Source organism: Zootoca vivipara, chromosome Z (genome assembly GCF_963506605.1).
Source record: "Zootoca vivipara chromosome Z, rZooViv1.1, whole genome shotgun sequence".
NCBI classification, from domain to species: domain Eukaryota; kingdom Metazoa; phylum Chordata; class Lepidosauria; order Squamata; family Lacertidae; genus Zootoca; species Zootoca vivipara.
Window position 1 is genome coordinate 2,939,023 of NC_083294.1, and position 24,177 is coordinate 2,963,199.

A 24,177-nucleotide genomic window follows, 5' to 3' on the forward strand; every position below is an offset into this window, starting at 1 on the left:
TTCAGGGTGATCAGGGAGTGCCCGGTGTTCCAGGAGACGCTGGATTCCAAGGAGACAAGGTAACTGATTTTAAATATAAATCTTGAGGCATTGCTTCACCTGATTCCCACCCACCACCCGCCCTTGGTGACATTATTGCACTCCAAACCCACTTTCCTTCCAATTAAAACTTCTTGGTTTTTTTATATCAAATTACCAAAATTACCCTCTCTTCATGACTAGTGGGGTGCCACAGGGTTCTGTCTTGGGCCCAGTCTTCTTCAACATCTTTATCAATGACTTGGATGATGGGCTTGAGGGCATCCTGAGCAAGTTTGCTGATGACACCAAATGGGGAGGGGTGGCTAATATCCCAGAGGACAGGATCACATTTCCAAATGACCTTAGCAGTGTTCAGAACGGCATCTCTCCCTGCTCCCTTCCTGTGCCCTCCATTCATCTGAAAAGAACTGCACTAGCGAGAGTGGATATAGCCTATCTTGATTTCAGCAAGGCCTTTGACAAGGTGCCCCATGATATTCTTGTAAAGAAGCTGGTAAAATGCGGGCTAGACAATGCTCCCATTCAGTGGATTTGGAACTGGCTGATTGACCGAACCCAAAGGGTGCTCATCCATGGCTCCTCTTCATCCTGGAGAGAAGTGACTAGTGGGGTGCCACAGGGTTCTGTCTTGGGCCCAGTCTTCTTCAACATCTTTATCAATGACTTGGATGATGGGCTTGAGGGCATCCTGAGCAAGTTTGCAGATGACATCAAATTGGGAGGGGTGGCTAATACCCCAGAGGACAGGATCACACTTCCAAATGACCTTCACAGATTAGACAACTGGGCCAAAGCAAACAAGATGAATTTTAACAAGGAGAAATGTAAAGCACCACACTTGGGCAAAAAAAAAAAAAGTGAAAGGCACAAATACAGGATGGGAGACACCTGGCTTGAGAGCAGTACATGGTAAAAGGATCTAGGAGTCTTGGTGGACCACCAACTTGACATGAGTCAACAGTGTGATGGAGCAGCTAAAAAAGCCAATGCAATTCTGGGCTGCATCAATAGGAGTATAGCATCTAGATCAAGGGAAGTAATAGTACCACTGTATTCTGCTCTGGTCAGACCTCACCTGGAGTACTGTGTCCAGTTCTGGGCACCACAGTTCAAGAAGGATACTGACAAGCTGGAACGTGTCCAGAAGAGGGCAACCAAAATGGTCAAAGGCATAGAAACGATGCCTTATGAGGAACGGCTTAGGATGCTGGGTATGTTTAGCCTGGAGAAGAGAAGGTTAAGGGGTGATATGATAGCCATGTTCAAATATAGAAAAGGATGTCATATAGAGGAGGGAGAAAGGTTGTTTTCTGCTGCTCCAGAGAAGCGGACACGAAGCAATGGATTCAAACTACAAGAAAGAAGATTCCACCTCAACATTAGGAAGAACTTCCTGACGACAGTAAGAGCTGTTCGGCAGTGGAATTTGCTGCCAAGGAGTGCGGTGGAGTCTCCTTTGGAGGTCTTTAAGCGGAGGCTTGACAGCCATCTGTCAGGAATGCTTTGGTGTTGTTTCCTCCTCTGATATTGGATTCTTTCCCCCCCCCCTCTTTTTTCTTTTATTTTTTATATTTTTGATATTTGTATGTGGTATAAAATGAATAAAAATTATTTGGAAAAAAGAAAAAAGAAATATTCACATTAGTGGCTCCGCCCACTCTTGCTTCTTTCCTACCTTACCCTTAGAAAGTTACCCAGAAAGGAACATGGCCTTCAGGCAGAAAGGGATTCCCCACATTCTCCATCAAAGAACGTAAAAGCCCAGATACCAGTCACCACTCTAGCTGCCGCATTCTGGATTAGTTGTAGTTTCTGGATCACCTTCAAAGGTAGCCCCACATAGAGCACATTGCAGTAGTCCAAGTGGGAGATAACTAGAGCATGCACCACTCTGGCAAGACAGTCTGCAGGCAGGTAGGGTCTCAGCCTGTGTACCAGATGGAGCTGATAGACAGCTGCCCTGGACACAGAGTTGAGCTGCGCCTCCATGGACAGCTGTGAGTCCAGAATGACTCCCAGGCTGCGCACCTGGTCCTTCAGGGGCACAGTTACCCCATTCAGGACCAGGGAGTCCCCCACACCTGCCCTCCTCCTGTTCCCCACAAACAGTCCTTCTGTCTTGTCAGGATTCAAGCTCAATCTGTTAGCCGCCATCCAACCTCCAACCGCCTCCAGACACTCACACAGGACCTTCACCGCCTTCACTGGTTCTGATTGGATAGAGAGGTAGAGCTGGGTATCATCCGCATACTGATGAACACCCAGCCCAAACCCCCTGATGATCTCTCCCAGCGCCTTCATATAGATGTTAAAAAGCATGGGGCGAGAGGACGGAACCCTGAGGCACCCCACAAGATGGTGTTTCCTGCTTGGCAGGGGGTTGGACTGGATGGCCCTTGTGGTCTCTTCCAACTCTATGATTCTATGATGCTATGATTCAAGTCATAGCTATTAGACCGCCATGACTCATCTGTGTGCATGCTATTTGTAAAACGGGTATTCATTATTATTTCTGAACTGCTTTCTTTATTGTTTGATGTGTTGTTGTGAGCCCCTTTGGACACAATTTTATGAAAAAGGAGCATGCATACAAATAAGCAGATTATTTTCATGATTAATAATAATTATATTAACAATGTTTCACCTTAATCAATTAGATCCTCTGACGGGACATTTTTTTGGGGGGGTGGAGCTTTTAACATGGCAGGTCATGTCCTGTGGAACTCTCTGCAAATACATTTGGCAGGAATTGCCCCTATTTTCTTTTAGATGTCTTTTGAGAATGGAATTGTTCCGACAGTCCTTTGGACCAAGAATATTTTTTTTTACCAACCCATTTTTATCAATTTAGTACTGATGCTTTGTGGCGCTGTGGTCTAAACCACTGACCCCTAGGGCTTGCCGATCGGAAGGTTGGCGGTTCGAATCCCCACAATGGGGTGAGCTCCTGTTGCTATTGGGGATGCAGGTGGCGCTGTGGGTTAAACCACAGAGCCTAGGGCTTGCCGATCAGAAGGTCGGCGGTTCGAATCCCTGCGACGGGGTGAGCTCCCGTTGCTCGGTCCCAGCTGCTGCCAACCTAGCAGTTCGAAAGCACCTCAAAGTGCAAGTAGATAAATAGGGAAGTTAAACGCCGTTTCCGTGTGCTGCTCTGGTTCGCCAGAAGCGGCTTCGTCATGCTGGTCACATGACCCAGCTCCCTCGGCCAATAACACGAGATGAGCGTCGCAACCCCAGAGTCAGTCACGACTGGACCTCATGGTCAGGGGTCCCTTTACCTTTACCTTACTGATGCTTTTACTAACGCTATTATATCAGCATTGTCTTTTCATGTTATTGACCACCTTGTTCCATTTTCTATGAAAGTGCACACATCTAATTTTGAGGCCCCTTTTCATTCACTGACTACCGACATGGTTACCAATAAAAGCTGCAATAATAAAACGTTACAATGAATTGTTCAACCATCTAAAGAACTGGTAATAGTGGCTGGGGAATCTCATTCGCCTGGTCAGTATGTCTGGTGTCTGGAGTCAACAGTGTGATGCAGCAGCTAAAAAAGCCAATACAATTCTGGGCTGCATCAATAGGAGTATAGCATCTTGATCAAGGGAAGTAATAGTACCACTGTATTCTGCTCTGGTCAGACCTCACCTGGAGTACTGTGTCCAGTTCTGGGCACCACAGTTCAAGAAGGATACTGACAAGCTGAAACATGTCCAGAGGAGGGCAACCAAAATGGTCAAAGGCCTGGAAACGATGCCTTATGAGGAACGGCTTAGGGAGCTGGGTATGTTTAGCCTGGAGAAGAGAAGGTTCAGGGGTGATATGATAGCCATGTTCAAATATATCAAAGGATGTCATATAGAAGAGGGTGAAAGGTTGTTTTCTTCTGCTCCAGAGAAGCGGACACGGAGCAATGGATCCAAACTACAAGAAAGAAGATTCCACCTAAACATTAGGAAGAACTTCCTGACAGTAAGAGCTGTTCGGCAGTGGAACCTGCTGCCAAGGACTGTGGTGGAGTCTCCTTCTTTGGAGGTCTTTAAGCGGAGGCTTGACAGCCACCTGTCAAGAATGCTTTGATGGTGTTTCCTGCTTGGCAGGGGGTTGGACTGGATGGCCCTTGTGGTCTCTTCCAACTCAATGATTCTATGATTCTACTATCTGGGGCCTAAGCAGGGCTGTCTTAAGGGTATCCAGCGCCGTGGTGCAACATCCCTCCGGCGCCCCCTCCTATTGCTAGGCGCAGTTGGAACAGTGGCTAGCAAGCCTACTGTTGCGAGGGGACGTGGCGGGAACAGCACACCAAAAGGAGCCCTTTCGGGCGCTGCTTCCGCCGCCCTGAACATGAGCAGCACGTCTTGCGAATCACAGTTTCCCAAAGGAATGCATCGAAATTTCTTTTTTTGCCCATAGGAACGCATTAATTAAATTTCAATGCATTCCTATGGGAAACCGGGATTCGCAAGATGAATTTTTCACAAAACGAATTCATCTTGCGAGTCACCATCAGATCACAAGACGCATTCGTCTTGCGAAAAATTCGTCTTGCAGGGCATTCGTCTTGCGAGGTATCACTGTACTCACTGCTGCAGTGAGATCCTTGGAGGCTGATCTGCTGCCTCCTTGGCAGACTCTCCCCCCCCCCACATGCTACCTCCATAGCAGGGCCGCCTTAAGCAAATCTTGCGCCGTGGTGCAAAGGTCCCTCCATTTCTCCAAGCTGCTCTCTCTCACCCTCGCTCAGGGTCCCCAGGGCCCCTCACCTGCTGCACGGTGTCCCACTGCCAGGTCACACCGCCGACCCCTTTCTGCCCCAGCCAGGGCACAGGCAGCTTCCCAGGTCCCACCACCTCCCCAGCCCGGAGGCCACATGGAGCGGCCATCCGCACCGGAGGAAACAAGCGTAAGCGTTGAATTCTGGGTCCCACAGTGTGCCGCTTGTTCCCCGGCCGGCTGACCGGTCAACCGCCGCCTCCACCTGTACTCTCTTGCTGCTGTCCCAGTGGCTAGAGGAGCAGGAGGCGGTTGCTACGCCGCGGCCTGTGCCAGAGGTGGGGCGGCGGGCACCAGATGTGGAGGAGGCCCCTTGGGAGCCCCTTCTGCCACCACCGCTCCCGCAGGCGACATCAGCTGAGGGGATTCCCGCGGCCAAAGGAGAGGCTGCAGCGGTGGAGCCATAGGGCTCAGACATCAGCTGTCTGGTGGGTGCAGCAGCGCCCCTGGTAGCCAGGCGCCCTGGCGCATTGCACCACCCAACCCAGGCCTAGAGACGGCCCTGCTCCATAGCAACCTCTTGGTGAATAGGAGACACTGCTGGCCTCCTCCCACCCCTAGGGAGGAAATGGCAGGGGGAATACCCTCTGGGGTCTTTGGGGCTCTGCATCTACCCATGATGATTCAGAGCAGGCCCTTTCCCCACCCCTGATTCCATGGACGTACCCAGGATCAAAACTAGGGGGGGGAGCCATGGGTGTTTAGGGCGGGGCCAAGGCACGATGAGGGGAGGGGCCACAAAGTGGGTGGCAATGTGGGCCAGCAGGCCCGACGACACCGCGATCCTCCCAAAGAAGTGCAAACAGACCAGAACTGCAGCCTCCAAACACCCCACCACTCCCCCCCTCATTAGTCTACTGGCAGGTTCCTCTGACCGGTGCTTGTGCTGCTCCCAGGGCTGGATCGCTGCCCCATAGCCAGCTGCCGGTGCCTCTTCCCCGGGAGCCACCTGGATGGATCCTAGGGACAGCGGCGAGCTGCGCTGGGTCTCATTCCCTCGGCTGCTCATTCCAAATCATCGAGGGTCCGCTGCATGGGGAGGGGAGGGAGGAGTGATGGGGAGAGTAAGCCACAAGAAGCCTCCCTCGGCGGGGAAGGGGAAAAGAAATCCAAGGGGGAGCCTCCCTCCCTCAGCTCTGGTGTGCATGCAAATGCCTCCCAAGACTCCAGCCAATCACCTCTCAGGATGCTCAATTAATCCCTGGCTGGCGGCGGCAGAGAGAAGGGCGCCTGGCGGAGTGCTCCGCTTCGCCTCCTGCCATTCAAGGGGCGCGAGCGACTGCGCTTTCCTGGCCCGGCTCGGCTCCTGGAGTGCCGCTTCCAAGCGCAGGCTCTGCTCACCGCGCTGCGCTCCGCAGCCTTGCTAGGAGGAGTTTGTTTCCAAGGCACTTGCTCCAGAGCCGTCTCTCTTTCCCGCTTTGAGGGAAACGGGCAGCGGAGTCGCCGGCTGAGCACGGGGCAGACTTTGAGCGAGAGGGGGTGGCGGGGCGGGTGAGGGTGAGGGTGAAGGTGAGGGCAAGGCAAGGCACGGCTGCAGTCATGACCGCTTCGAGGCGTTGCTGCAGGGGCTGAGCAGGGCCAGTGGGCCCGGCGACACTGCGGCGGCGGCGGCTGCAGCGGCCGCCTTGTGCTTCTTGAGGAGCTGCGTGATCTTCACTTTATTTATATATATATTGCTTCTGGGGGGGCAGCTGCTGCCCCATGCCCTATGCTGGGTACGCCCATGTCTGATTCCCACTTCAACCATTGCGTGAGATTGATTTGATCCTCCCCCTTGTCCCTGACATAGATCAGGCATCCCCAAACTTTGGCTCTCCAGATGTTTTGGACTACAATTCCCATCTTCCACGACCACTGGTCCTCTTAGCTAGGGATCATGGGAGTTGTAGGCCAAAACATCTGGAGGGCCGTAGTTTGGGGGGGGATGCCTGATGTAGATCTTCACTCACCCTTTCTTCCCTGGCTGGGGGTGTGGACACAATTTTGGGGTTCTCCTCAGGTGCCAAAACATATTGCCAATTTGTAGGGAGTTGTCATACTTAGGGCTGGAGTACATGGGCGTACCCAGTGAGGGGCAGGGGGCAGCTGTCCCCACCGAAGCAAAAAAGAAAATTAAATCGTCCTGCTTCACGATGGCCACTGAGTTGACGAAGCCCTTGAAGAGCTCTCGGCGGCGCTGCAACTGTGCTGGAGACACATCACAGAGCCGTCCTTTCCTTTGGGGTTACCAGGGTGCCTGGCCTCTAGGGGGTGCCCCAGTGAGCCCTGCAAAGCGGCTCCCCCGCCCTCTCCCTCCCAGGCTGAATCCTGCAAGGCGGCGGCTCGAGTTGCGAGCAGCAGCCTTGGCAAAGTTGTTTCTCCCTTGGGCTCAGCTCTTTGGCCAGGATGACCTCGAAATCCCGGGCACACGGACCACCTCCGCGGGCCCAGCGCGCATGGCTCTCGCTGCTGCTGCCGCTGCTTCCTCCTCCATCCAGCCATACTCCACCTCGCCAAGCTTATCTCTTTTTTTTTAATATAATATTTTTATTGGTTTTATAATAACAAAAAAAGGGGGAAAAGATACATTCTGCATTGTTGTTTCTTAACTCTACGGACTTCCTCACATCACCCTTTTGTGCTCATTTTTTTGCTATCTAAATTTTGAAGTTTCAAATATCTTAATTTAACATCATACCTCATATTTTAAACCTTAATTCTTAGTTCTTACACATTTGTCTTTACAAAAGAATCCTCTTAATTTCTCTCTTATATTATCATAATTCTCTTAACTTTTATACAATTTCAAAACCATTATTCCCTACCCAAAAATATCCGTACATCCTTTTCTATATCTTCTTCTTTAATCCCGTCTTTAAACTAATTCATCCCCCCTTCCCCTTGGAATCGGTGTCTCCAGAGATTTCAGCTAGCTCCTTAAAACTTTCCAGGTTCAGACCGTCTTTATCCACTCAATTGAAATAAATCAACATTCCACCTTCACCCCACTCCTACTCTGTCCCAATCCATCCCTTGCTCAGCCCGCTTCTCCCCCTGCTGTATTCCCAACTTTTTATCTTCCATCTCCTTTTGTTTCTGACCCCAACCTACATCCTTCCCTCCCCCTCTCACTGGTTTTCCCTTTTTGGGGGGACTTCCGACTCAAGTCCAATCCCTGTTCCTCCCCTCCAACCGGTGGAACAGTGATTTTCTTCTCTTCTTCTTCTTCCTCCTCCTCTTCTTCTTCTTCCTTATATTTTTCACAGTTTAAATCTCGTAGTTCAAAATTCAGTTCTTTTGGTTCAGCAGTCTTCTCCTCCAAGATTAATGTTTTTCCATTAGAGTTGAGCATTTCCTCTTTCATTTCCAAAAAAATTTCCAGAATCAAATCCCACAGTATATTTTCTTCCTCCAAATCCCAAACCTTCTCCTCCATCTTGTTGTTGTTCTCCATTTCCATAAGTGTGACAGAGCCGGAAATGGTATTATTATTGTCTTTGTTTTTTGTTTCCAAATGAAAGTCCTGTCCAACTGGTTCCAACTTATATTTCTTTGATCTTCCTCCTAATGTTCAATTTTAAAATCTGTGCTGAGCAATCTTCAAATTCAATAGTAGGCAGCCTGTCGGTAGCTCACAGTCTCTCATTCTCCGAAAGGCAGGCACATTCCTTTCTATTGTGACGACATAATGGCGGCTAGCCGGTCCTTCCTTTGACCCGACTCCAATTTCCAGAGGGGTTTCCTCTTATCAGAACACGGTCCTTTGCAGAGATCTAAGCACAGTTCGACTCTCCCCCTTACTCTGCTTCAGGGAGAGATTTTAAAGCCAATTTTTGGGCAATTAATTACTCCACTGCATCCTCCAGCACTCAAATGGGGAGACCGACTTCCCTTTTAAGTCTCATCCCATAACCAATTGCAAAGTCCAATTCATAAATTTTTCACTTACTCAGTCCAAGTCTCTTCTTTATAAGGGGAAGAATCCATCGCTTACAGGCTGTCGGCTTGGAGCTTCGCTCCATGGAGGTAGTGATTGTGCTCAAAATGGCTCCCACGACTGCAACTCCGCTGGCTCTCGGGGCTCCAAGGAGCTTACCGGGCAGTGGAGGAATCTCTCCGGGGCACTGCCGAGCAATCTGCGCCCCCAGAACGCTCGATCCAGGGTTTTGGGGGGGCGCGTCACCCCCGTGGAATTCCCCCCTCCTCCACGCAGCCAGAAACCTCAGAGCTCTCCTCCCCAGCCCCGCCGCGGCTCCGCACGCCCAAGGCATTCGAGAACAGAAACAGCCACACATGCGCGCTCTCCCCTGGGGCGGCGCCCAGGATGAAACTTCTTCCCGGAGTCAGTTTCACCTGCGCTCCGTAGCCCCGCCCACGTTCCCACTTCGTGGCCCCTCCCCTCCCGTGCCTTGGCCCTGCCCCTGAACGACCATGGCTTGCCCTCCCCCTCTAGTTTTGATCCTGGGAATGCCCCTGCTGGAGGATACTGATTTTGCTGGACTACAACTCCCATCGTCCCTGATTGTTGCACATGTTTGCATTGGGCTGTCCTCTAGAAGCGTCTCTTTTGTTTTTCAGGGTAGCCAAGGCTCACCTGGGATGACAGGTGCGCGAGGAAAGCCAGGACCTGCTGTAAGTAACTGCTCCTATTTCCTATTATTATTATTATTATTTTAAAAAGACTTTATTTCAATTCTTGTAAACAATACAATAACCATAAAAGAAATTGACCAAGGAAAACACAAATGGAGATAAGCAAAAAAGACATAAAATAATACTCTACAATACTCAATAACATAACATAATACATAAAAATACAAAAGAACACAACACAAACAATACAATAAACATACTACCGGTAGTTAAAATTGACTCCCTACTATCCATGCATCCCTTCCCTTTTCTTCCTTTCCTCTAATCTTGCTTTGATTTCATTACCAATTCCTAGATCTAAAGCTATTTCATTATTTATATAAATTCCTATATGTCTTCCTCTATACGTTCTTTTCTTTAGAACTCCTCCAATTCCCTGCTCATCTTTCATTTTAAAGTCAAAATGCTGAGAAAAGGAGGCAACACGTCGACCAGTTCTTGGGCAAAAAATAACTGTTTTAATCTGTAGTTAACCATAAATCAGACAGTGATCCAGGGTAATCATCTGTTTCGGTTAATGCTTCTTCAGTTTTATAACCAAAATAAATCAAATAAACATAAGTCGATAATCATGTCATGCATACTATAAATCATACATTATAATCAGGTCAATAGCCGGCATGGACACGAATCTATACAGTCCATATTATTTTCACAATGCAAAAATACAGGAAGATACAGCAATAAGACAATAAAACAAACATACAACATACCTAGTACTTGCATGTACTCTGCAGAACAGGGGTCATACTCATACGTAACCCCTGCTACCTGATGCAAGGAATTAAGAGCTTAATATACAGTAGCACCACAGGTCACACCCTAGTCAACCAAGGCTAATGAAATTTTAAAGTAACATGCACCTCAAGATCCTGAAAGTAATCTAATTGAATAAAACAACTCAAATCAAACTCAGAGTTCAATCCTTCTGGATGGAGCGTTTTAAACATGAAAATAAACTGTGATTCTTTCTGTCTTAATAATCTGACATAATCTCGTTTAGCACTCCCCTTCCTCCTATTGATCCACAAGACAATGTACATCAAGTCGGTTAAGACTCAAACGGATAGGACTCAAACGGACTAATTGTCTTAAGAACTTATTAGTGCATACAGATATGAACAGATTATCTTGCACCCACATCTCTGGGGGTCGTATGGGTCATTGTACTTTTGATTTATTTTCCAAAAATCCAATTTTTAAATGTTTGTTAAATGCTCCTCTTTCCATTTTGACCCATATAGGCTTCTGCCAGTAGACTACTACAGTACTCAGAACCAGTGTAATGGTTAGAGCAACCTTGTCCCAGCCTTAGGTCCCCAGTTGTTTGAGGATTTCAACTCCCATCATCCCTGACCATTGGCCATGGATGAGGGTTTTGGGGTTTGTGGTGCAACAACATCTAGGGACACAAGATTGGGGAAGGCTGGATTACTGGGGAGAAGAAAGGTGAGGTGTAAATGTCAGAAAAGAAAAGGTGATTGAATGTGTCCTCATGGAAAAAAAAGTATTTTCTTGGTAAGCCAGGTAGAAAGCAAAGCTAGTCCTGACTTGCTAGTTGTCTAGGTGGAAGGGTATGTTGGGTTTATGTTTTATGTAGGAGCATTTCAATGAGGGCATCCTGAGCAAGTCTGCAGATGACACTAAATTGGGAGGGGTGGCTAATACCCCAGAGGACAGGATCACACTTCCAAATGACCTGAACAGATTAGACAACTGGGCCAAAGCAAACAAGATGAATTTGAACAAGGAGAAATGTAAAGTACTCTACTTGGGCAAAAAAATGAAAGGATGGGTGACACCTGGCTTGAGAGCAGTACATGTGAAAAGGATCTAGGAGTCTTGGTAGACCACCAACTTGACATGAGTCAACACTGTGATGCAGCAGCTCAAAAAGCCAATGCAATTATGGGCTGCATCAATAGGATTATAGCATCGAGATCAGGCATTCCCAAACTTTGGCCCTCCAGATGTTTTGGACTACAATTCCCATCTTCCCCAAACACTGGTCCTGTTAGGTAGGGATCATGGGAGTTGTAGGCCAAAACATCTGGAGGGCCACAGTTTGGGGATGCCTGATCTAGATCAAGGGAAGTAATAGTACCACTGTATTCCGCTCTGGTCAGACCTCACCTGGAGTACTGTGTCCAGTTCTGGGCACCACAGTTCAAGAAGGATACTGACAAGCTGGAACATGTCCAGAGGAGGGCAACCAAAATGGTCAAAGGCCTGGAAACGATGTCTTATGAGGAACGGCTTAGGGAGCTGGGTATGTTTATCCTGGAGAAGAGAAGGTTAAGGGGTGATATGATAGCCATGTTCAAATATATGAAAGGATGTCATATGGAGGAAGGAGAAGGATTGTTTTCTGTTGCTCCAGAGAAGCGGACACGGAACAGTGGATTCAAACTACAAGGAAGGAAGATTCCACCTCAAAATTAGGAAGAACTTCCTGATAGTAAGAGCTGTTCGGCAGTGGAACTTGGTGCCAAGGAGTGTGATGGAGTCTCCTTCTTTGGAGGTCTTTAAGAAGAGGCTTGACAGGCATATGTCAAGAATGCTTTCATGGTGTTTCCTGCTTGTCAGGGGGTTGGACTGGATGGCCCTTGTGGTCTCTTCCAACTCTATGATTCTAGGATTCTACTAGCTGACCCGGCCATGCGTTGCTGTCAGCCATCTGTCAGGAATGCTTTGATGGTGTTTCCTGCTTGGCAGGGGGTTGGACTGCATGGCTCTTGTGGTCTCTTCCAACTCTACGATTCTAGTATTCTATGTAAATGTCAGAAAAGAAAAGGTGATTGAATGTGTCCTCATGAAAAAAAGTATTTTCTTGGTAAGCCAGGTAGAAAGCAAAGCTAGTTCTGACCTGCTAGTTTTCTAGGTGGAAGGGTATGTTGGGTTTATGTTTTATGTAGGAGCATTTCAATCTTAAAAAGCTCTCTTTTGAGTAATTTTTCCCCTTCTGGTTTTCTGCAGGGGAAGATCGGCGACAAAGGTCCAGTTGGAATTCCAGGATCCCCTGGCCCTGAGGTATGAGTTCAAGATTACTTCTTCCTTTGGAGACCGATTGTCATTTTAAAAGTTCATTTCTTCTGAAACCCCATTCTATCCTAAGCTGGTCTTCCTGCCTTTCTTAAAATTCATCCACTTCTTGGAATCCCACCCCCTTGCTTAGTACATTTTTTTAAAAGGCAAGTAAAATGAATGCAAGAAGGGCCAAGGGCCCAGCCAGATGCCTGTGGAAATCCAAAATGGATTGACACAACTGCTTGCAGGGTTCGGCCCTTCCTGGGAGCAGGGAAGGCTATCTCAATGGGGCAAATGGCCCATCAACCTCACCCGCTCTCAGCCAGCCCACACCTGCCAACATCTTAAATGCAGCCAGTCTAGTTACAGGTAGGTAGCCATGTTGGTCTGACGTAGTCAAAACAAATTGAAAAAAAATCCTTCCAGTAGCACTCAGTTTGTCATAGGTATGAGCTTTCGTGTGCATGCGCACTTCTTCAGATACACTGAAACAGAAGTCACCAGACCCTTCAATATAGTGAGAGGGTAGGGAGGGGTATTACTAGGAAGGGGGGTGGGAATGGGTGATAGGCTGATAGGAGTGGTAAACCTGTTGATGACTGTTAACGGCTGCAATTGGTCTTGCAGGGAAAAGCAAGGGGTGATATGGCTGGAAAAAGCTTGATCCTGTATAATGAGATAAGAATCCAGTGTCCTTATTCAGACCAGGTCTCCCCATTGTTTGAAGCTTGGTAATGAGTTGCAATTCAGCAACTTCTCTTTCCAGTCTGTTTCTGAAATTTGTCTGTAATAAAACAGCTACTTCGAGATCTTGTATAGAATGTCCTGGGAGATTGAAGTGTCCTCCTCCTGGTTTCTCTGTCTTGTGATTCCTGATGTCAGCTTTATGTCCATTGATCCTTTGGCGTAGGGTTTGGCCTGTTTGTCCAATATAGAGAGTTGAAGCGCACTGTTGGCATTTGATGGCATACACAATGTTAGAAGGTGAGCAATTGAATAGTCCTGAGATGGTATGTTGGATGTTGTTGGGGCCAGTAATGGTGTTGTCCGGGTGTATGTGGCAGCAAAGTTGGCATCTGGGTTTATTGCAGGCTCTGGTACCAGTGTCCCTGTTACGTCTGGTGGTGGTATTATTGTGGGTGAGGAGTTGTTTAAGATTGGGTGGCTGTCTGTAGGCAAGGAAAGGTCTTCCTCCCAGAGCTTGAGAAAGAGAGCTGTCATTGTCCAGAAGAGGTTGTAGATCTCTGATGATGCGTTGTACTGTTGTAGCTTGGGAGCTGTATGTGATAACTAGTGGTGTCTTGTTATTTTCTTTTTTGGGTCTGTCTTGCAGCAGGTTCTCTCTAGGTATCAGTCTGGCTCTGTTGATCTGTTGTTTAACTTCATCGGGTGGATATTTTTGTTCTAAAAAGGTTTGCTGTAGATCTCTTAGGGGAGAGTCTCTGTCTGTAGAGTTGGAACAGATGCGGCTGCAACATAGGGCCTGGCTGTATACAAAGGATTATTTGGTATGTTTGGGATGGTAGCTAGAAGCATGTAGATATGTGTGAGGGACAGGGGATATCGCGAAGTCCCTCCCCTCCTGAGTTCAAGCCCATCCCCGAGCACAGGGGAAAGCAGAGAGAGTTCCGATTCCAGGGGGGAAGCAGGAAGTCGTGTCCGAGGCTCAGGCAAGGTAGAGGAGCCAGGGTCCCAGGTGGGACAGGAAGGGGCGAATATGGGGGGGGAGACCCATCCCCCCAACTCCGGAATTACGCAGAAAGAGGAGGGGAAAGAGGATGGGTCTGCCAAAGCTTTTGTGTTGGAGAAAGACGCGCCAAAAGCCATTCGGAGGTTCTGAAACCGAATGACCACATCGTTCCTTGTAAATAGCAATGACTTCAGCACTGTAAATACGCAGCACCAATAAAAGAATAAAATGCAGAGCTGCGTAGCGTCGTCACTCTGAAGTAGCCTGATCCGGCCTCTGTGACAGCAACCTCCGAATCTTTTTTTTGGGCTACTTTGGAGTTGGCGGGATGAGTGTGTCAGAGGCGGAGAAATGGCGGCAGATCGCAGAGAAAGCCCAGCAAGACCTGCAGCAGCTGGCGCAGCAGGCGCAGGGGGAATTAAAGGCAGCTAAAGAAGAAACCAAGAAGGTCCAGGACGACAGGCTACAACTTGCGGAACAGGTGAGAGCACTTCAGGAAAGAGAGCAGCAATTAAGGGCGGCGGCGGTAGACCTCCAAAACAAGCTAGATGCAGAGAAAAACAAGGCGGGAGGGGCACCCCAAGTCCAAGTGCTGCCAGGAAGGAGAGCCGGGACCCTAGTAAGCAAGTTCAATGGAGACCCGAGGGAATATCATGGCTTTGAGACTGAGATTGTGTATGCTCTTGAGCTGCACCATGATGAGTTCCCTGATGATGAGCACAGGGTAGCGTTTATTGTGGAGCACCTTACCGGGGCAGCCAGGGAGTGGCTAAGACCGTTAATCGCAACAAAGAATCCTTGCATGAAGAATGTCAAACTATTTCTAGAAGGTCTGAAAACGATGTATTCGTCCGATAGTCATATGGACCAGACTAAGGAGGAACTTCATAATTTACGCCAAGGAAATATGACAGTTCGCGCATATTGGGCGAAATTCACCATGCTGGTGCACAGACTGGGGTGGGAACTAGAGTCAGCCCCAATGCAAGCGGCGTTCTACTTGGGTTTGCATGAGGAGGTGAAGGATGAGCTCTCGAGAGGTCCAAAGCCCAGTACTATGGATCAGCTGAGCAAAGCGGCTCTGGCGGTGGGGGTGAGACAGGAATCCCGGTGGAGCGACAAGCAAGCAACGCGCGCAAAGCGGGCTTGGTTCCCACGGTCGCAGGAGAAGCCACTCCCCCAACAACCCTTTCAAGCCACGCCTGGGGCCAGCCAGGACCAGGAACCCATGCAAATTGATAGTGCGCGCGCGCGGGCTTTTCAAACCCCAGCGGCGACAAGACGCAGGGGGGGAAGAGGCGGGAATTGCTTTCTCTGCAACTCCCCCCAGCATCTCGTCAGAGACTGCCCACATCTCAGGGAGTGGCAAGGAAAGGCGGGAACGGTTATGCCCTCCCCCACTAATGCAGCACCACAGCAGGGAAACGGGAAAGCCTGGCTGCAGGAGACAAGGGGCAGCAGCCAGGCACAGTCAGCAGACAACAGCCCCAGCCCGCCCACCCGCACAGAGAGGAGCAGAGCCAGCCCACCCCTCCCAGAGCAGGAGTGGTTCTAGAAGTGACCCTAACGCTCCCAAATGGCTATCCCCTGACGGTCCTCGCCCTAATTGACAGTGGGGCGTCAGCGAACTTCTTCTCGAGGAACTTTGCAGAACAGCACCAGATCCAGCTTCTGCAGCTGGATTTTCCTCTGCACGTGGCAACCATTGACGGCAGAGAGTTGCTGGGAGGGGCCATCACTCATCAAACCCCCCCCATGAGAATGACGGTGGGAAGGCACTCAGAGACACTGGCATTCAACGTCACCACCATCTCAGACCCCCCCATCGTCTTGGGCATGAGCTGGCTGGCGCGCCACGACCCCTCCATCAGTTGGCACCAGAGAAGCATCACGTTTGGGTCGGACTTTTGTCTGGAACATTGCATGGAGCACCAACCAGGGGAGGGGCCTCCAATAGCCACGGTGGCCACCATGCACGTCAAAGGGGGTGAGGCGATACCCAAGCCGTACTGGGACCTGCAGGAGGTCTTCAGCGAAGCGGAGTCCGACCACCTACCCCCACACAGGCCTTTTGACTGCCAGATCAACCTGGTGCCAGGGGCAACTATACCCCCAGCCAAGCTGTACGCCATGTCAGACCAGGAACTGGAGGATCTGCGCGCTTTCATCGACAAGAACCTCAAGCGGGGGTTCATCAGAGAAAGCAAGGCAGCAGGGGGCAGCCCGGTCTTCTGGGTTGACAAGAAAGACACGCAACAGCGCCGTCTGGTGGTGGATTTTAGGCGGCTGAATTCAGTGACAGAGCCAGTGGCTTTCCCCATGCCCAGAGTGGATGATCTCCTGACAGCGGCACGCAGGGGCAAGATCTTCACCAAGCTCGACCTGAGGGGGGCGTACAACTTGATCAGGATCAGGGAAGGCGATGAATGGAAAACCACGATGTTCACGCCTCTGGGCTCTTTTGAATATCTGGTGATGCCCTTCGGGTTGCAAGGGGGCTCAGCATGCTTCCAGGCCTTCATGCACCACGTCCTGGGGTCCCTCCTCTTCAAGAACTGCTTGGTCTTCCTAGATGACATCCTTATTTACTCCAATGACCCAGTGCAGCATGTGAAAGACGTCAGGGAGGTGTTGCAGCGCCTGAAGGAGAACCACCTGTATGTGAAGCTGGAGAAGTGCAAGTTTCACACCAAAGAGGTGGACTTCCTGGGCTACAAGCTGTCAGACAAGGGGTTAGCGATGGACAAGGACAAGGTGCAGGCCATCCTGGACTGGCACAGCCCCAGGACGCGCAAAGATGCCCAACGACTACTAGGCTTCGCCAACTTCTACAGGAAGTTCATCAAGAACTTCTCTCGCGTTACGGCTCCCATCACTGACTGCCTGAGAGGCAAGCAGAAGTTCAGGTGGACACCAGAGGCGCAAGCAGCGTTCGAAAGCCTCAAGAGGGTGTTCGCCTCAGACCAGAACCTGTTCCACGTGGTTCAGGACGCGCCCCTTCGCGTGGAGACAGATGCTTCTGATAGAGCTCTGGGCGCCATTTTGTTGCAACTGGACGCCAACAGGGAGTGGAGACCTTGTGCCTTCTTCTCCAGGAAGCTGACCCAGCCAGAGCGCAACTACACGGTGTTTGATAGGGAACTTCTTGCGATCCACGCTGCGTTCCAGCATTGGAGACACTTCCTGGTGGGCGCCAAGCACCCCATCCAGGTGTGCACAGACCACAAGAACCTGGAGTTCTGGAGAACGGCCAGGGTGCTCAACCAGCGACAGATACGGTGGGCAGAGTTCTTCTCGAACTTCAACTTCTCCATCCACTACATCCCGGGGGAGCAGAATGTCAGGGCGGATGCCCTCTCCCGCAAACCGGAGTACATGGAGGAGGAGGCGCCACCGGCACCCAGGCACATTTCCCCCCCGTCAGCATGGTCCTGCGGAGCAGCAGTGGTGAGTGAGGCAGAACTCACAGCACTGACAGCAGCGGATGAATTTGCCACCCGCATCTTCAGAGAACTGAGAGGGGGGAGGGAGCAGGCGAAAGACTTTGCAGAACGCAGTGGGCTGCTTTTCTACAAGGGTGCACTGTACCTGCCCACCACCCAGCTTAGACGTAAGGTCCTCAAGCAGATGCACGACAACCCAACGGCGGGTCATTTTGGGAGGGACAAGACCGCTCACCTGGTCATGAGACACTTCTGGTGGCCAGGGGTGCGGGAAGATGTTCGAGACTATGTACGGGGCTGTGACACCTGCCAGCGGGCAAAAGTGGTCAGAGCACCGCCAGCAGGATTGCTGGAGCCCTTAGCCACACCACACAGGCCGTGGGAAGTGGTGTCCATGGACTTCATCACAGACCTGCCTTCTTCCAGAGGCAAGACCGCAGTGTTGGTGGTGGTGGACCTTATGTCCAAAATGTGCCATTTTATACCGTGTGCCAGGGCGGTCTCCGCAGAAGAAACGGCCAAACTGTTTGTTGACCACGTCTTCAGACTGCATGGATTGCCTTTAAGAGTTATTTCGGATCGTGGCCGCCAATTTGTTTCCAGGTTCTGGCGGCGACTCATGAACCTCCTGCAGGTGGAGGTCAGCTTGTCGACGGCTAGACACCCGCAGACTAATGGACAGGCGGAGAGGGTCAACGCCATCCTGCAGCAGTACCTCAGATGCTACGTCAGCCAGAGGCAAACAGACTGGGTGGATCGCCTGCCACTGGCAGAATTTGCCTACAATAATGCAGTGCACGTCTCCACAGGGGTGTCGCCCTTTAAGGCCAATTATGGGCGCGACCTCAGATCTTTCCCAGAGAGGGAGGGGGAGGAGGAGGAGGAGGGCCCGCAGGCTGAGGATTGGGCAGAGGAACTGGAGACAGTGCACCAGCAGCTCAGAGAACACTTGGAGAGAGCCAAGGAAGCGTACAAGAAGGGGGCAGATCGCCACAGGCGACAAGGGGAGGTCATTAGGGTGGGGGACAAAGTTTGGTTGTCCTCGGAGGGCCTTCCCATCAGAGGGAGGTGCAAAAAGCTGGCGCCCAGAAGGTTGGGCCCCTTCACGGTCACGCAACAGGTCAACCCGGTGGCCTTCAGACTGGCACTGCCAGAGGACATGAGGGTGCACCCAGTGTTTCATAGATCGCTGCTGTCGCCGTACAGGGAAAGCAGCAGGCTCCGAGGCAGCGAACAAACCCCCGAGGGAGGGGGGGAGAGGGAAGGCAGGGAGCAACTCAATGAGGCCACGGCCATCCTGGATTCAAGGAGGGGGGTGGGGGGCCTGGAGTACCTCATGGCATGGGAGGATGCTCCACCGTCCCAGAATGAATGGGTCCCAGCCACTCAGATACAGGAGGAATTCCTGGTAGAAGAATTTCACGCCCTCTTTCCCCACAGACCCAAGCCCTGGCACATGGAAAGGGAGGGGGAGGGGGAGGAAGCACGGGAGAGCAGTTCACCATGGCGCTGGGAAGCGGAGTTTGAGGAACCAGAGGATGAGGTATGGGCGTCACCGAGATCCACCCAGTCAGAGGAAGGAGCAGATTGGCAGAACATTTTTACCCCCACCAGCTCTGACGCCACGGACTTTTTGGGATTCCCGTCCTCCCAGGCGGAAGGGGGGGGCTCGCAGGACTGGGGGGAGGTGTTCACACCAACGGGCTCGGAAAGCACTGAGTTCTTAGGCTTCCAGTCGTCACCGACACCTGGGGGGGACCTGGGGAGGGGTGAAGGAGAGCTTGGGAGGGGGGTGGATGTGAGGGACAGGGGATATCGCGAAGTCCCTCCCCTCCTGAGTTCAAGCCCATCCCCGAGCACAGGGGAAAGCAGAGAGAGTTCCGATTCCAGGGGGGAAGCAGGAAGTCGTGTCCGAGGCTCAGGCAAGGTAGAGGAGCCAGGGTCCCAGGTGGGACAGGAAGGGGCGAATAAGGGGGGGAGACCCATCCCCCCAACTCCGGAATTACGCAGAAAGAGGAGGGGAAAGAGGATGGGTCTGCCAAAGCTTTTGTGTTGGAGAAAGACGCGCCAAAAGCCATTCGGAGGTTCTGAAACCGAATGACCACATCGTTCCTTGTAAATAGCAATGACTTCAGCACTGTAAATACGCAGCACCAATAAAAGAATAAAATGCAGAGCTGCGTAGCGTCGTCACTCTGAAGTAGCCTGATCCGGCCTCTGTGACAATATGTTTGTCCGTCAGTTGGTTTTCGGTATAGGGTGGTGCCTATACAACCATCCTGTTTTTTATTGTTGTTTAGTCGTTTAGTTGTATAGTCGTGTCTGACTCCTCGTGACCCCATGGACTAGAGTGCGCCAGGCACTCCTGTCTTCCACTGCCTCCCGCAGTTTGGTCAAACTCATGTTCGTAGCTTCGAGAACACTGTCCAGCCATCTCATCCTCTGTCGTCCTCTTCTCCTAGTGCCCTCCATCTTTCCCAACATCAGGGTCTTTTCCAGGGAGTCTTCTCTTCTCATGAGGTGGCCAAAGTCTTGGAGCCTCAGCTTCAGGATCTGTCCTTCCTGTGAGCACTCGGGGCTGATTTCCTTCAGAATGGATAGGTTTGATCTTCTTATTAATATTAATAATACAAATATTAATATGTCTGTATCAGGAATAGTCCTTGGCAGATACTAGACGTCCATCAGAAAGCCAATGGAGTTAAAATATTTAAGTATCAGGACACAGTATTGGTGGCTGAACTAGCATCCTATAAACATGTCAGAGAGGAAAGGCAGAACATGGATAGGTTTCAAAGAGGAATGGTTTATATTATGAAATTGTATGCAGCAAAACAGTTTGTTCCACAGTCAAAATAGGAGTCTTAAAAGCTTGTGGTGAGGTTCTGGATGAGTTTCAATGAATTATATTTTTCGGAGTGGCTGTCCTGTGAGGTTTACTACAGTTTCTCTCGTTCTTGTATGTGACGATGCAGTGATTGAGCATTGCCCAGCGTTCTTTTATATAAGGAAGAGGATGAAACACTCAATATTTAAAGAGCTCCCCCTATCTTCCTGAAGAAGGCTAATTTAAGCCCAGTTCTCATTTTTTGACAGAATTACAAGCCTGGTAGATGAATGGAACGCTGTGGATGTAGCCTATCTTGATTTCAGCAAGGCCTTTGACAAGTGTGGTGGAGTCTCCTTCTTTGGAGGTCTTTAAGCAGAGGCTTGACAGGCATAGGTCAAGAATGCTTTGATGGCGTTTCCTGCTTGGCAGGGGGTTGGACTGGATGGCCCTTGTGGTCTCTTCCAACTCTAGGATTCTAGGATTCTATGCCTCGTTCCCTGTTACATCAGTGCTGGATCTCAGTGTCCAGGCTGAACGATGGGGGTGGAGATGCTCCTTCAGATATACAGGGCCAAAGGCATTGAATGCTTTAAAGGCCAACAACAGCCCTTTTAAAACAACATGTGCATCATCGGAGAATGGTTTAAAATATTGGCTGACACCACCAGCTCCCCCCCCCCATCAATGTAATGTTATTTTGCTGGGTCTGGAACAGCTCTCCATTGAGTGGTATCAGTTGATCATTTTTTTCTTTGTTAATATTGGCTTTCTTTGTTTCCTTAGTTGAATGGATTGTGGGCGGAAAGTGGGGTTGGTGTTAAACGTCCAGTGCTCCGTCTAATGAGCATGTCGTCACCTCTCCATTTGCAATGCCAAGTCTGCCTCCCCCCCCCCTTTTCTTGGTCAAGCTTGCAATGCTTTGATTTATTTGTTCAAGGAAACATGACTAACTGCTGACTCTAAATGCGGAAAGAACTGAATGGGGATGGCCTTTGCTGTGTCCCGCTAATGAAACGTTTGCTGACATAAGCACATCTTTAGCTGAGAGGAAGGGGAAAGTTTTCAGGACAAAGAAGGATTGATTTCAGCAAGGCCTTTGACAAGGTGCCCCATGATATTCTTGCAAAGAAGCTGGTAAAATGCAGGCTAGACAATGCTACCATTCAGTGGATTTGTAACTGGCTGACCGACCGAACCCAAAGGGTGCTCATCAATGGCTCCTCCTCATCCTGGAGAGTAGTGACTAGTGGGATGCCACAGGGTTGTGTCTTGGGCCCAGTCTTCGTCAACATCTTTATCAATGACTTGGATGGTGGGCTTGAGGGCATCCTGAGCAAGTTTGCAGATGACACCAAATGGGGAGGGGTGGCTAATACCCCAGAGGACAGGATCACACTTCCAAATGACCTGAACAGATTAGACCAGTCATCCCCAAACTTCGGCCCTCCAGATGTTTTGGACTACAATTCCCATCTTCCCCAACCACTGGTCCTCTTAGCTAAGGATCATGGGAGTTGTAGGCCAAAACATCTGGAGGGTCGCAGTTTGGGGGTGAGTGGATTAGACAACTGGGCCAAAGCAAACAAGATGAATTTTAACAAAGTACTACACTAGTATGATTCTATATCTTAAAGGTTCCTCTCCTGCACCTTATCATATACACATTGTCAATGTAAAGCTTCTGGGCGACCCTGCTACCAGCCTCAAGCAGCCTTGAGTGGGGGCTTGAATTCCTGTCTTGCCTACGGTAGTTTCTGCGTCAAACTGGTCGTGCCTCATCCTTTTGATAAGCCATCGGCCTTGATAGCTAGCAGGGCATCCTGTCTAAAGTTTACATTGCACTACAATGAACCGGGCTTATTTCAGCAGGCAACAGGCTAGCTTTCTCCTCCCAATGCCTGGTGTGTGAAGATTTGGCTTGGGGACCTTGTTGTTATAACAGCATTTCTCTCTGATGCTCTCTAGGGCTTTCCAGGCGACATTGGCCCACCAGGACAAAACGGCCCCGAAGGCATGAAGGTGAGTGGTGCTGAAAGAAACAGACGTCACCTTTTTCTCGGCAAGTGCCAGCAAAGATGAAAGAAGCAAAGAAAGAATGGCCGGGGAAGGAGAGGAGGAGAGAAAATCCCGGAGATCCCTGCAGATAGTCGTAGCCAAAGCTCTGGTTTTCAGGGCTTGTTTGTCTTGAGATGGCTCCAAGAGAGCTGGAACAGAATTGATGTTGGACGCCGTCCTGTGGCAACACACACTGGAAGTCAGCTTTTCACTCTGTGTTTCCAGGATCCCTCTCTCAGCCTTCCCCACTCTCTCCCCTTGTCTGTTGCAGGGAAAACCAGGAGCGCGTGGGTTACCTGGCCCCAGGGGACTACCTGGCCAAGAGGTAAGAAAGGAGCAGGAGATGCTGACTGATGGCTTTGGCCATGCTGCGTAGTCCAAAACTACTGGAGGGCACTGGCTTGGCCATGGGTTCAGACACCTTTCCTGCTTTCAGCAAACTTCCTTTCTTTTGTAGAGTTATACAGCTTGATGCAGGGTCTTCTAAATCATCTAGTCCAGCCCCCTTCCAATTCTGCCTGATGCAATAAATCTGACAGCTGGCTGTCCCTAGCCAGCTTCTGCTTGAAGAGAGAGTAGAGAGAGAGACTGTCACCACTCTGGCAACTGCGTCCATTGCCAAACTGCCCTCACGAACAATAAATGTCTCCTTGTGTTCAATATTCAGTCCAACCCATCCTGTAACCCATTAGGATCCTCCTCATCCTGGAGAGTAGTGACTAGTGGGAAGAGCCACAGGGTTCTGTCTTGGGCCCAGTCCGAGCAAAGTTAGCTGCTCTGCACGTATATCTGATTGTGAGGAGTCCTTCCAGAGAGGGGTTGCTGTCCAAGCCAGCCAGAATCGGTGTTGACAGAACTATAGAACTATGGTGTAAGAGTTTTAATTTTAAGAATTGGTGCCCAATCTTGCTTTCCTCCTCCTCCCTCCTCCTCCCTTTCCCCTCTAAAATGCGGGCTAGACAATGCTACCATTCAGTGGATTTGTTCCAAAGAACATTTGCAAACCAGAACACTCACTTCCGGATCTGCACCAAGGCGTTTGGGGTCCAAGGTACGACAGTAGTTATAAACAATTAATTCTTTGCAATGATGCAAAGCCGATACTTGACTGGCATCCGAAGCATTACCACATAGATACAGGTTTAGCACCTCAACAAGAAGTCAAATATTTGCTAGCTCAGAAAGCATAAAACTATACTGTTGATTAACTATACTGTTGATGGCTCTCCCTCATCCTGGAGAGTCTTATTCAACATCTTCATCAATGACTTGGATGATGGGCTTGAGGGCATCCTGAGCAAGTTTGCAGATGACACCAAATGGGGAGGGGTGGCTAATACCCCAGAGGACAGGATCACACTTCCAAATGACCTTAACAGCGTTCAGGATGGCATCTCTCCCTGCTCCCTTCCTGTGCCCTTCCTTCATCTGAAAAGAACTGCACTAGAGAGAGTGGATGTAGCCTATCTTGATTTCAGCAAGGCCTTTGCCAAGATGCCCCATGATGTTCTTGTAAAGAAGCTGGTAAAATGCGGGCTGGACAATGCTCCCATTCAGTGGATTTGGAACTGGCTGGCTGACCGAACCCAAAGGGTGCTCATCAATGGCTCCTCCTCATCCTGGAGAGTAGTGACTAGTGGGGTGCCACAGGGTTCTGTCTTGGGCCCAGTCTTCTTCAA

The 24,177-nt window shown here is 50.1% G+C and overlaps 1 protein-coding gene across 2 annotated transcripts in view; it reads left to right on the forward strand.

The window, feature by feature from the left end:
* The window catches only part of LOC118084239 (collagen alpha-1(XXVII) chain), a 267,599-nt gene that overhangs the window by 120,971 nt on the left and 122,451 nt on the right, over positions 1–24,177 (forward strand). For both annotated transcript variants that reach the window (XM_060270658.1, XM_060270659.1), the window contains exons 17-21: positions 6–59; positions 9,379–9,432; positions 12,430–12,483; positions 22,409–22,462; positions 22,770–22,823. In XM_060270658.1, the coding sequence (XP_060126641.1) occupies positions 6–59; positions 9,379–9,432; positions 12,430–12,483; positions 22,409–22,462; positions 22,770–22,823 (270 nt within the window). The remainder of the gene's footprint in view (positions 1–5; positions 60–9,378; positions 9,433–12,429; positions 12,484–22,408; positions 22,463–22,769; positions 22,824–24,177) is intronic.